This window comes from Chrysochloris asiatica, unplaced genomic scaffold, assembly GCF_000296735.1.
Source record: "Chrysochloris asiatica unplaced genomic scaffold, ChrAsi1.0 scaffold00514, whole genome shotgun sequence".
Taxonomy (NCBI): Eukaryota; Metazoa; Chordata; class Mammalia; order Afrosoricida; family Chrysochloridae; genus Chrysochloris; species Chrysochloris asiatica.
The window spans coordinates 663,763-677,247 of NW_006409032.1; the positions used below are offsets into that span (position 1 = coordinate 663,763).

At 49.1% G+C, this 13,485-nt stretch overlaps 1 protein-coding gene across 1 annotated transcript; it reads left to right on the forward strand.

The window, feature by feature from the left end:
• The first annotated feature begins 2,869 nt into the window (after positions 1-2,869).
• On the forward strand, positions 2,870-7,914 carry LOC102820256 (chromosome unknown open reading frame, human C19orf45). Its single transcript, XM_006877487.1, has 8 exons — positions 2,870-3,434; positions 4,855-4,961; positions 5,040-5,140; positions 5,553-5,665; positions 5,750-5,859; positions 6,265-6,463; positions 7,105-7,217; positions 7,690-7,914. The coding sequence occupies exons 1-8, from the start codon at positions 2,870-2,872 to the stop codon at positions 7,912-7,914; spliced, it is 1,533 nt and encodes a 510-aa protein (XP_006877549.1).
• The last annotated feature ends 5,571 nt before the right edge of the window (positions 7,915-13,485 follow it).

Here is a 13,485-nt window from a genome sequence, read left to right on the forward strand (position 1 = left end):
CAAGATTGTATCATCTGCATATCACAAGTTGTTAATGAGTCTTGCTCCAATCCTGAGGCCCCGTTTTCCTTCATATGATGCAGCTTCTCTGATTATTTACGCAGCATACAGATTGAATAAGTATATGAGAGAAGACAACACTGGTGCACACCCTTCCTGATTTAAAAAAAACATTCAGTATCCCCTTGTTCTGTTCAAACAACTGTCCCTTAGTCTGTGTACAGGCTCCTCATGAGCACAATTACATGTTCTGGAATACCCATTTTTCTCAAATGATTAACCAATCATGGGAAATGATTATAGCATTACATAACAGCCAAATTATATTACTGACTTGGTGTAACACTGTAGGATCAGAACTGGATGGATAACTAGGTTGGTGGTTCAAACTCACCAACATCTCTTTGTAAACCCTATACAGGGTTTCTATGAGTCAGAACTGACTCAATGGCACTTAACAACAACAACGTAACTGTCAGTGAGAATCATGGACTAGCCAAATTGACAGAACTGATCAGATGACATTTAACAGCAACAACAACAAAACCTTTACAGGAACAAATCACCAGATATTCTCGTGCAGAGCCACGGGGTGGTTTTCAGCACCTACCTTTTGGTGGACAGCTGAGTGCTTAACTGCATGCACAAGCAGACCTTCTGATTTTGGCTTCTAGTAGCCAGCAAATCTTGGAGCCCCTGGTCTTGCACAAACATGGACCTCTCTTTTACAGATGGTATCTGTCTTCAACCTGTGCAAGCTTGCTGACCTCTGGTAGTGAAATAGTTAAGCACTCAGCTGTTAATCAAAAAGTTGGCAGTTCAAACCCACCTAACAGCTCTTTAAGAGAAAGCCCCCGTGATTACTCCTATAAAGAAAGCCCTATGAGGCAGCTCTGGTAGCATAGTGGTTACGAATCGGGCTGTGAACCTTAAGGTCAACGGTTCAAAACTACCAGCCACTCCGCGCGAGAAAGATGAGGCTTTCTACTCCCGTAAAGATTTACACCCTTGGAAACACTGTACAGGGTTGCTATGGGTCGGAACTAACTCGACAGCACTTAACAACAACATGAGGCAGCTCTACTATGTCACACGGGTCGCTATGAATCAGAATACACTGGAAGGTACCACATATTATGAAAGAGTAATTAGATGTCAGTTTGAGGACTAAGGTGCACCTGACCCAAGCCACGGTATTTTCAATTGCCTCATATGCATGTGAAAGCTGGACAGTGAATAAGCAAGACCATTGAAGAATCTGTGCATTTGAATGATGATATTGATGAAGAATTTGTAAGTACCATGGACTGCCAGAGAATAAACAAATCTGTCTTAAAGGAAATACAGCCAAAATGCACCTTAAAAGCAACAATGGTGAGACTCCGTCTTTCATTCTTTAGACACATTGTCAGGAGAGACGGGTCCTTGGAGAAGGAAATGATGCTTGGTAAAGTTGGAGGGTCAATGAAAAAGAGGGAGATCCTCAACGAGGCAGATTGACACAGTGGCAACCACAATGAACTCAGATATGACTCTTGTGATGGTGAAAGGGGACTGGGTCGTGTTTTGTTCTGTTGTGCATAGGGTCACTATGAATTAGAACCAACTCGAGGACACCTAACAACAATTAGGTTTACGATCCACCTTACACTGATGGAAACTCATTCACATAACAAATTAAACTATTTCCAAATAACATTACATCTACAAGGATGTTGTTGTTGTTAACTGTCCTGGAGTTGGTTCTGACTCACAGCGACCCTCTCAAGGGTTTCTGAAGCTATAAATCTTTGTAAGCATAGAAAAGTCTTATTTTTCTCCTATGGAGCTTCTGGTGGGCTCATCCCACGTCCTTGTGGTTTGATGTCCCGTGCTTATCCTACTGAGCCACTGTGCTCCCCAGGAAAATGCTACTTTCTCTGTGGGAAAAAGATGAGGTTTTCTGCTTCCATAAAGATTTACAGCCACAGAAACCCTATACAGGGTTGCTATGAGTTGGAATTGACTCAACAGCACTTAACAACAACAAACATCCTACTGGTATTCTCTGCTTTCAACCAAGATCCATCTGACATCAGCAAAGATAGTCCCCATTTCACGTCCTCTTTAGAATCCCGTTTGAATTTCTGGCAACTTCCTTTCAATGTGCCGCTGCAACCATTTTTTGAATAATTACTTTAGCTAGCTATTCTAAGTTCAAGAGCAGTTTTCCTTTATTAGCAGTGGTGCAGTAGGTTAAGCGTTGGGTTGCTAATCACAAGGCTGGTGGTTCAACCCCACTAGCCACTCTTTGGGAGAAAAATGAGGCAGTCTGCTCATGTAAATATTTACAGTCTAGTGGAGTCCTGGTGTGGTGCTGTAGAATCAGCAATGGACTCCTAACCACAAGGTTGGTGGCTTACATCCACCAGTCGTTCTTTGGAAACCCTATACAGGGTCACAGTGAGTCAGGATTGACTCCACTGTACTTAACAACAACAGGTCACCCTAGGAAGCAGTTGCACTCTGTCCTATAGGGGGTCATTTTAGGTCACAACTGACTTCAAGACAGTAGAGTCTAACTTTCTTTGAAATTGATTTGATTCAATTTATTCACTATTGTCTGTCCTGTTATCGTTGTACAAAGGCAGGACTCTGGTCTGTTTTGTTAACTGATGCCTTTCAAGAGCATACAGTAGACACTAACTGAGTGGGTAAGAGGACCAGCCCTCTCTCAACTTTCTCTGGACAGTCACAGTACTTAAGCGGCTTTCATTCTTCCATTCAGTTCTTCACTGGGCTGTGTCAGGCACACAGGAAGGCGAAGTTCTCAGTAGGCCCCTGCTTAGTTCTTATCTCTGCTCCCTCGCAGGTGACGTCGTGTCCTGCAATGGCCACGGCCGCCTTCCAGCAATCCCCGCTGCCACTGCGTGACTCCCTCAAGACCTCACACTTTGCGCTGGGGCCCGACGCGCGACTGCACCAGGGCACCATGTACTCCACGTCGCGCCGGGACTTCCCAGCCTACCCAGACGCCCCCCGCACGCTTCTGTGCCGCCAGCCGCCTCGCGCGCCTCTCTTCCAACAAGATAAGCACTGGGCGCTGGAGGAGCTCGTGTCGGAATCCCACCGCATGTTCCAGCCGCTCCCGCCCAGGGCCACTGCACACACGGAGCCGGCGCGAGAGCGCGCGCTCGCCATGCAGGCCACCAACCTGCGCATGCACGCGGACGCCCAGGCCGGTGCCGGCGTCTCCAGCGCGCGCGCCGCCTACGGTTGGGCCGAGTTGCCAGCGCGCACCCGTGAGCAGATCCGCGGGGCGCGCTTCATCTTTGCCGGCGACTCTGTGCCGCCTGGCGACCGCGCCAAGCTGGGCATCCCGCCCACTACACACCAAGAGTTCTTTCCTCCCTATGACGCTTGCCTGCAGCCTCGCGTATCCTGCTGCTACCTCGGTGAGCGCGCGACCGACCGGGGCGGGGAGCTGGGGTTTCCGCCCGCTAGGAGCTCTGGTAGCGTAGTGGTTACGAATCGGCCTGCGAACCTTAAGGTCAGCGGTTCGAAACTACCAGCTGCTCCGCGGGAGAAAGATGAGGCTTTCTACTCCCACAAAGATTTACACCCTCGGAAACCCTGTACAGGGTCGCTATGGGTCGGAACCGACTCGATGGCACTTAACAACAACAACAGGAGACATTTGACAACGTCCGGAGACATTTTTTATTTGGCAGGGAGGTGCTACATGGAATGGGTAGAGACTGAAGATGGTGCCTAACATCCACAGTGCACAGGACTGCTCCCACCACAATAATCCAACCCGATGTCAATATTGTTGCTATTGTAGTTAAGTATCATCGTGTTGGTTCCGACTAGCCTGGGTAGGGTTTCAGAGGAGCACCTGGTGGGTTTGAACTGCTGACCTTGTGGTTCGTAGTTCAGTGCTGATCCTACCACGCCACACCAGGAGGGCCAGACAAATCTGCGGACCCTCACCTCAGCCCCTGGTGTAGCTGTGCGAGTCTAAATCAAGTTGATCCCTCCCAGCCTGTTTCCTCATCTGCAAAACCGGTGCAATAGAGAACTCCAGTTCTGTGAGTCCTCCGGTGGCGTGGCAGGATAATGCGCTGGACTGCAAGGTCGGTTTGAACTGCAAGGTCGGCGGTTCAAGCCCACCAGACCCTACACAGGGTCTCTAACGCATCCGAACTCTTTGGCAACACTTAACAAGGACAACAAGAAGCGCTGTGACTCCAGGGATTTCCTGTCGGGCGTCACCAGCTGGTTGGTGTTCTGCCAAGCTGGACTCAGGAACTGCTCACACCCGGCTGTGACTCTTAGTTCTAGCTCCAGACTTCTGTGATTTTTGGCAAGTCATTTAGCTTCTCTGAGCATGAGAACCTCTGTCAAACGGAGGAAAGGACCCAAGCCTCGAAGATGGAGGGGGAAAGTTAATGACACTGATACCTGGCCTCATACTTGGACGTAATTGTTGTTGTTGTTAGGTGACATCGAGTCGGTACCGACCCATAGCGACCTTATGCACAGCAGAACAAAACACTGCCCAATCCCGGGCCAACCTCACTACTGTTGCCACGCTTGAGTCCATCGATGCTGCCACTTGGCCAATCCATCTTGTTGGGGGTCTTCCTCTTTTTCTCTGACCCTCCACCTTACCAAACATGATATCCTTCTCCAGCGACTAATCCCTCCTGACATTATGTCCCAAGTATGAGAGATGAAGTTTGGCTATTTAGGGTATTTTCCGGATAGTCCTCTGGTTAGACCTCCAATCTCTCCTTCGCCAATCTGAGATGGCAAACCATGATCCCACGCTAACTCGTTCTCTCCCTTTCCCCCCACTGTACTTACCCTCAGGAGGCCCTAACCCCCTCAAGGGGGATCACAGGAGTCAGGACCATGGGACCTCCTACAAAAAACAGTTCCAGGCCTTGCCAGGGCCACCCGCCTTGATGTGTAAGAGGGTAAATTGAGGCCAAGCTGGGCTGCCGGGGAGGGCCGCTCTGGGTTGTCCTGGCTACCCCAACGCTGTTTGTCTGCAGGCTTCTTCCAGTGTGGAATTGGGAGACTGTAAGATTGGTTATGGGCCCATGTGCTCTGAACAGAAAAAGGCCTACAGGCCCCAGGGTTTGCCAGCCAACAGGTACAAAGGGAAGTAGTTTCCCACAAGACGGGCAAAGTGGGGTGTATCTCGGCGGCATATGAGGTGCATTTCCATCTATCCGGGCAAGAACCATTCCTATGGCACATCTTCCTCCATGAGCGCTCCACCTCTTGGCTATTTGACAACCTTCCCTCCGGCCCCGCCCCTTTCTATATCCGCTGTGACCCAACTCTAACCCCTTGACCTCGGTCAGACTGTAGCTCCACCCCTTGAGCAGAGATCCTATCTGGTTTCGCCATTAGACTCATCTGGCACCGCCCCTGGCCTCATAGCCAGCCTGGCTCCGCCCCTCCTCCGGGCTCCGCACCTACCAAACTTCAGCCCTGCCCAGGCTCCATCCCTAAGGCCGCCCTCCCGCACGCTCGGCTGGGTGGCTCCGCCTCTCTCGCAGGTATAACAAGGCCCAGGCTGCAGCCCAGATCCATTGTGTGAATGTTCATTCTGGAGATGGCCTCTTCCACAATGTCACTACCAACGCTAGGCACTTATATGCCCGGGAGCTAGGTGAGATCCCACAACTAATCTCCGTTCCCTTGCCCTCCGTGCCCTTTGGCCCAGAACCCTCAGTACCGACTTTGTCTTTGGCAGAGCCTTTTGTTCTTCACCACGACCGGACTCCTCAGTCGTACATCCTGGAAGGGAACCAACCCCCTGGTCCGGGCAACCTTACTACATCCACACAGTTCTTCCACGGCCAGGTCAGCGGAACAAGAAGGTGGCAGGGTCCAGCGGAGAAAAGGGCTTCCCAGCAGAGGCAATTTGTTCTTGTTGATTGCCGCCGAGTCAGTTCCGACTCATAGCAACCCTATATAGAGTTTCCAAGGAGTGGCTGGCGGGTTTGAACCGCCGACCTTGCAGTTCAAACTGACCTTGCAGTCCAGTGCATTATCCTAGAGGGGGCAATAGCAGATACAAAGGCCCCGGGTGAGAATGAACTTGGCAGGTAGTTCTCCTGGGCCTTCGTGGCTCTCTCTGTAAAATAGGGACAGAATACCAACTCCCAACGTGATCACAGGGGACCTAAGAGAGGAGGACTAGGGAGCTATCCGAGGTCACACAGGGCCTACCTAAGCCTCGGGACATTCAACCATGTGGTCCTACAGCCACCACCCCTGACCCGGCCTTCCTGCCGCCACTTGGCCCACGAGAAATTGCAGAGTCACGTGACTCTAGGGGAGGAGTCGCTGTTCGGACACTTCTTCCAAACCTCAACGGCATCGGACTACCTCGCCCCAGAGATGACGCAGAGGCCAAAGAAAGCTCGCAACCTCCACTTGAAACTGAGCAACCTGTTTACTGGCGGTGGGTGTGGCCACGCCCCCTTGGGGAAGCCCCGCCCCGCCCCTACCTTAGCGCAGACCTTGTCCCCAGCTGGTGCCACCCCGCCAACCACTGACTCTGGCTCTGCCTCCTAAGGTTCCAGAGCCCAACTGGATTCTATAAGGATCCTTCGCCCTTGTGGCTCAATGACTTAAGCGTGGGCTGCTAACTGAAGGGTCCGTGGTTCAAACCCATTAGCAACTCCGCAGGACAAAGACGTGGCAGTCTGCATTGGAAACCCTATGTTGTTGTTGTTGTTATGTGCCGTGGAGTCGGTTCCGACTCATAGCGATCCCGTACAGGGTTTCTGAGGCTGTAAATCTTTACGGGAGCAGAAAGCCTCATCTTTCTCCCGCGGAACAGCTGGCAGTTTGGAACTGCTGACCTTGAGGTTAGCAGCCCGATTCGTAATCACTACTCTACCAGAGCTCCTTTGGAAATCCTATGAAGCAGTTCTAATCTGTCCTATAGGATCGCTATGAGTTTGCCCTGGGACAACCCCATTCTCTGGTGACCGTGGCCGGGATCCTGGTACTGCTCTCTGTTCTCTCGCAGAATGCTCCCCACCCTTAGTCTTGTGGACCCGTTCCCTTGGTTCTACTTGGTCTCCCTTCACCCCACAGCTCAGTCACTCCCAATCAAATGTTCAGAGTCAGATTTTGTAACCACGAACCAGAAGATGCTGACGCCACACAGACCAGCTCCGGCTCACCTGACTGAGAAACAGCTACAGCGGGTGAGAGAGGACAGAGGGGCCACCCCCTGACCAAGTCAGCCCCATATCAGAGTAGGGTCACTAGGGCTATCACAGGGCACTTAAAGTGTCCCTCAGACTCGGAAGTCGTGCAGAGCCAGTTAGGGTCACCGCAGACACCGGGTCACCTCCATGTCATCATCCTAGCTCAGCTCACAGTCTGCTCAAGGACATCTTTGTTCACTGACAGCAGGATTATCGCAACTTTACCTCCCAAGCTGAGGACTATCAGGGTTTTTTAGAGTCACCCCAGTCCTGTGGCCACTCAGGGTCACCCCTGGTTTTGCTCCATCTTCTCATTCAGCCCTGGAGTCAGACCAGCCAGGGACCCAGTTAGCGGCCAAATCTGGCCCAGCCTGTCCCCAGCTTTGATGTTCCCAGGGTTTTCAGGCACCACAGGTGGGTCAGTTGCTGTCCAGGCTGCCTGACCAGGTTCCTCACCCTGTCTCCACAGTGTAAGTACAGCCACATTGAGCCCCCACTGGGCAGACAACGCATCTTCTCAACCCGCTATAAGGAGCAGTTTCCCTCCAAGTACCAGGGCCCAGTGACGTTGAGTGGTGGCAGCTCCCAGGAGAGCCACATGCTGCTGAACACACTTCATCAGTTGGGCTGCAAGGAAACGAAGGACCCTCTGGCCCCTCAGGCTCCCATCTACCCATGCCACAGCAAGCAATAAATACCACCTTGACACTATCCCAGGTTCCTTCCCTAACACTTTCCATCACCCAGCCTTTCCAGGCTTTTAGGGGCAGGGGCTGCCTTCATGGAGAAAGCTCTGCATGCTCAGGCATGTCTGCAGACCCTGGGACCACCACCCTCTGGCAGGAAGGCCATTCCGGCAAAGACTCAGCAGTGAGACTTGGTGTTAGGCAGCAGACAAGAGGTGAGCACTGGTCAGGAATAGTCTGTCATGGAAGGTGAGAATTCTACCACTGTGTGACCAATGCAACTCTGTTGTTGCTGTTGTTAGGTGTCGTCAAGTGAATTCTGACCTATAGTGACCCTATGTAGAACAGAATGAAACACTGCCCAGTCCTGCACCATACAATTGCTGCCCATTGTTGCTGCCCTTATGTCAGTCCATCCCATTGGCTGTTCATCCACTTTACCAAGCATGATGCCCTTCTCCAGCGACTGGTCCCCCTGATAATATGTCTGAAGTATGAGAGACAAAGTCTGGTCATTTTGGCTTCTAAGGAACCTTTCTGATTGTATTTCTTCCAACACAGATTTGTTTGTTCTTCTGGCAGTCCGTGGTACCTTTAATATTCTTCTCCAACACCATAACTCAAATGCATCCGTTCTTCTATGGTCTTCCTCTGTCATTAGGTTGTTATAAATCATAAATGCACACACCTGTCAGCACTTCCTTTCTGAGGATGAAGATGAGGAAGGGAGAAGAAGACAAGGCAGGGCAGGGTGGCCACTGCTAAGAAGCTGAGTGTTAAGTGCCAGCAAGTCGATTTTGATTCATAGCAACCCTGTATGGGGTTTCTGAGGAGTGGCTGGTGAATTTCAACTGCCGACCTTGTGGTTCAAACCATCATTGAGGCCCAGTGCATTGTCCCACAGCACCACTTGGCTATTAGGACTGAAGAAGCCTTCATGGTGCAACAGTTAGGCACTTGGATGGTAACCAAAAGACTGGTGGTAGTTACAACCCATCAGTGGCTCCATGGGAGAAAAGACCTCGTGATATGGTCCCAGAAAGATTGTTGTTGTTGTTAGGTACCATTGAGTTGGTTCCAACTCATAATGACCCTATATGCACAACAGAACGAAACACTGCCCCTGCTCCCTCCTCACAATTATTAATGCTTAAGTTTATTGCTGCTGCTACTATGACAATCCAGCTCGTTGGGGGTCTCTCTCTTTTTTGCTGACCCTCCACTTTACCAAGCATGATGTCCTTCTCCAGGGACTGGGTCCTCCTGATAATATGTCTGAAGAATGAGAGATAAAGTTTCACCATCATGGAGTCTAAGGAACATTTTGGTTGTACTTCTTCCAACACACATTTGTTTGTTTTTCTGGCAGCCCATGGTTTCTCCAACATCACAACTCAAATGCATACATTCTTCAACTTTATTCAATGTCTAACTTTCACATGCATATAATGTTATTGAAGAACAAAGATGTCAGCTTGAGGACTAAGGTGTGCCTGACCCAAGCCATGGTATTTTCAGTAACCTCGTATGGATGCAAAAGCTGGACAGTGAATAAGGAAGATCATAGAAGAATTGATGCCTTTGAGTTGTGGTGTTGGAGGAGAATACTGAAAGTACCATGGACTGCCAAAAGAACCAATAGATCTGTTTTGGAAGAAGTGCAGCCAGAGTGCTCCTTTGAGGCCAAGATGGCCAGGTGGCATCATTGATGGCCTCAAATGTGGCAGCGGTAGTGAGGTTGGCCCAGGATGGGACATTGTTTTTTTCTGCTGTGCATGAGGTCGCTATGAGTTGGTTCCAACTCCATGGCACCTGACAACAACACCAACAAATAATGTTATTGACAATACCATAGTTTGGGTCAGGCACACCTTAGTCCCCTATAGAGCTGGTCTACTCTGTCCTGTAGGGTTGCTATGAGCCAGAATTGGAGGGAAGGCACACAACAATAGTAGCACTCAAGGGTATAGGTGTCTAATCAGGAACAGAGTGATGAAGGGCCCAGATGAGGAGGGTGGAATGGGTCTTTGAGACTGTGGTTGACAGGGTTCAGCAAGTATATTAAGGACCTTGGACAGCACCCCAACTCAATGCCCTGGCATTTGAAGTGGCCAGCACCAAGATTCCAGCTTTTGTCTGGAATAGAATGAACCTTGGTGGCTGTGAGCTTCTGGTGTTGGGGAATAAATCTGACTTAATGGATCTAGAATGAAACCTTCAAATGTCAAGATTCTCAACTCAACCGGCCACTAGAAGCCAATCTCATACCCAACCAGGAGCCTTTTCCCCATGGGTTGCCATTTCCACAGGAAGAAGTCCCGTTTCCAGCTGTAATGGGGACAAGATGGACATCTTGGTAGTGTCCATGTCTGCAGGCTGCAGAGCCCCTCTTCTGCTCGTGCCTACTCTAAAGACGGTGTGTGGACACTCTGGATTTCTTAGTCTTGGTGCTATTGATGCTCTGGGCTGGATAAGACTTTGCTATGGGAGCTGTCCTGTGCATTGTAGAATGTTTAGCAGTATCTCTGGTCTACACACTAGATTCCAGTAGCATACTCTTCCCCTCGTTGTGACAACCAGAAATGTCCACTGAAGGGAAAAAGTGCCCCTGTTTGGAGAGCAGCTGCAATAAACTCATTCTAGAATTATTGTCACAACAAAAATCAGGTTCTTCTGATAAATCTAGTCTTCTCATTGCCTAGACAGCTAGAACACAAAGATTGCTCCCTTTTGCCTTGCCTGCCAGGAAGCGCGGCTTGCTTTGGTGTTCAGTTCCACGTGGCTCCAGTCATAGGGTTTACTTGTGCTCCCGACTGGTTCCAGGAATGGTTGAAAGCAGCCCTATTGTCACATGAGCTATAATGGGGAGGAGTTACAAGGACACAGATTTCAACTCAACTTGAAATATTTCCTAACGGAACTGACAAGGCCTGGGTTGGGTTGGTAAAGATGAAGAGCAACTTTATTGGAAATGTTTACTCAGTCCAGAACGACACTGCATCAGGATGAATTTGAATGTATTTTATCGATTTATGTTTACCCCTTCTATAAAGACCCCCCTTCTCAAAATCAAATATATTTCAGGTGCTGTGGGTTAATGCACCAGACTGCAAAGCCATTTGAACTGCAAGGTCGGTGGTTCAAGCTCACAAGCTGCTCCTCGGAAACCCCATACAGGGTTGCTATGGGTCGAAACCGACTCAAGAGCACTTCACTACAACAATAAAAAAAGAAAAAATCTTATGACATAAGATGAATGATTCCTGGTGTGCAGTGCTTAAGTTTGGCTGCAAACCAAAACGTTGGCAATTTAAACCCACCAGTTGCTCTGCAGGAGAAAGGATCTGGCGATCTGCCCCTGTAAAGACTTCTTGGCCATCAAGTTGGTTCTAACTCAAAGTGAACCTGTATAGAGTTTCTGATGGTGGGTTTGAACTGACAAACAGAAGTCCAGTGCTTATCCTACAGCACCACACCAGAGCCCAGAAATCCCTATGAGACAGTTCTACTCTCTCCTAAATAGGATTTCTATGGGTTAGTATTGCTCCATAGCATACAACAACAGCAATTTAAGATGGGTAGAATAAGATGGTCAACAGAGGTTAACCTTTTAGAAGAAAGCTACTTTGTCCACAGTAAGCATCACCCAGAAGCAGAACTCAGATTTGCCATTTCCCTGCATTTCTGTCATTAGGCATTACCACGAGGCAAAGGGTCATACTCTGATCCTCAGTTTTCTTATTTATAAAATACAACTATCATAGTTCCTCTGTGGTTACAAGGATGAAATAAAGTGTGTTTGTACCATGCCCCTGACTCTGGGATGGAGTTCATATATGGTACGTGATATTTTGTTAATATCTTCGGTCACTTGTGTTGCAATAGAAGCCTAATTGTAACTAGCTGAAACAGAAAGGCGTTTTACAAAGTCCTGAATTAGGTCGCCGGCGGTTGTGAGCATCGGGACTGTCTCTTTCACCTTTTCTCAGTCCTGTGTCCTTCCATGTGGCGGCAAAGGAAGCTGACGGGGAGCCAGTGTTTGTGACTAAGTCTCCAAAGGATGCCCCCTACAACATATCAGAATTTAAGGAACATATCACAATTTAAGGAGCATTCTGATTAGCCCATATGAACCACATGCCCAGCTGCAAGCCCATCAGTGTGCCCCGGGGGGGGGGGGGTGATGAGTGAACAGTGTGATTGGATGGCTCTGTTCACGAGTCTAGCCTTGAGAGATAGGGTTCTGGAGACCTCACCCTGACGTGTGGCATCTTGATAGGGCCCCGTCTCTAACAACAGATCTGTGTCTGCCCAGCCCCTTAACATTTATCTTACACCAGGTTGCAATGCACAAGACCTCTGAAAGTGTTCAAGAGCAAAGATGTCAGTTTGAGGACTGAATGTGCTTGCCCCAAGTCATGGTGTTTTCATTAGCCTCATATGTTTGTGAAAATTGGACCATGAATGAGGAAGACCATAGAACAAGTGATGCATTTGAATTACAGTGTTGGAGAAGAATATTAATGGTACCATGGAATGCTAAAGAATAAACAAATCTGTGTTGGACAAGAAGTACAATAAGAATGTTCCTTAGAAGCCAAGATAGCCAGACTTAACGCTCATACTTCGGACTTATTATCAGGAGGGACCAGTCTCTGGAGAAGTGGATGCTTGGTAAAGTGGAGGGTCAGTGAAAAAGAGGGAGACTCTCAACCATACGGATTGGCACAGTGGCAGCAATAGTGGGCTCAGGTGTTGCAGTAAATGTGACCTGTGTTTTGTTCTATTGTACATAGGGTGGCTATGGGTGGGAACCGACTGGACAGCACTTAACAGCAAGAAAGTTACAATCCTGAGGGTGGAGACGCTCAGCTCATATGCTCACCCCATGAGAGCAATTGCTACCTTTGCAGACAGGGAATGTTCAGTATTTGAGCGTCCTAAGGTATCAGGCTCCCCTAGTCATCTGATAACCCCATTCTTATCTCCTACCTCATTGCCTGCAGCTTCCTCTTCTAGCCTGGAGCAGAGGATTTGGCTCTGACAACAGAACTCCACACAAGCAAGCGGAAGCTTGTCTCTTTCTGCTTTTGAGAAACTTCACAAGGAAGCAGCTTGACTATCTCACAAGACTTTACTGAAGGAGAAGGAATGTACCCACCTAGTCAAACATCTAAATGTTTCCCCCCAAATCCCTCAAGTTGCAGCCTCAAAATACACCCATGGTCAGACTCTCAAACTCTAAAACAGGCAACGGTATAGTCAGCAGTATTTTTCCCAGTTTCTCAGGGAAGGCTCTTCCCTAGGGCAGGTTGTGTATTGCACAAATCCAGAGAGCCCGAGCCACTGCATAGTTCATGTCTGTGGTAGCCCTGGCTGGCCCTCTGTCCCACCTGAACTCTACCAAGTCCACCTTTTGCCAGGTGGTGGTTATTGGTTGCAGCTGAGTTGATTCCAACTCATAGTAACCATTACTGCTTGGTCTTGTGCCTTCCTCACAATTGTTCCTAGCCTTGAGTTCATTGTCATAGTCACTATGCCAATTCATGTTGTTAGGGGTCTTCCTCTTTTTCATTGAT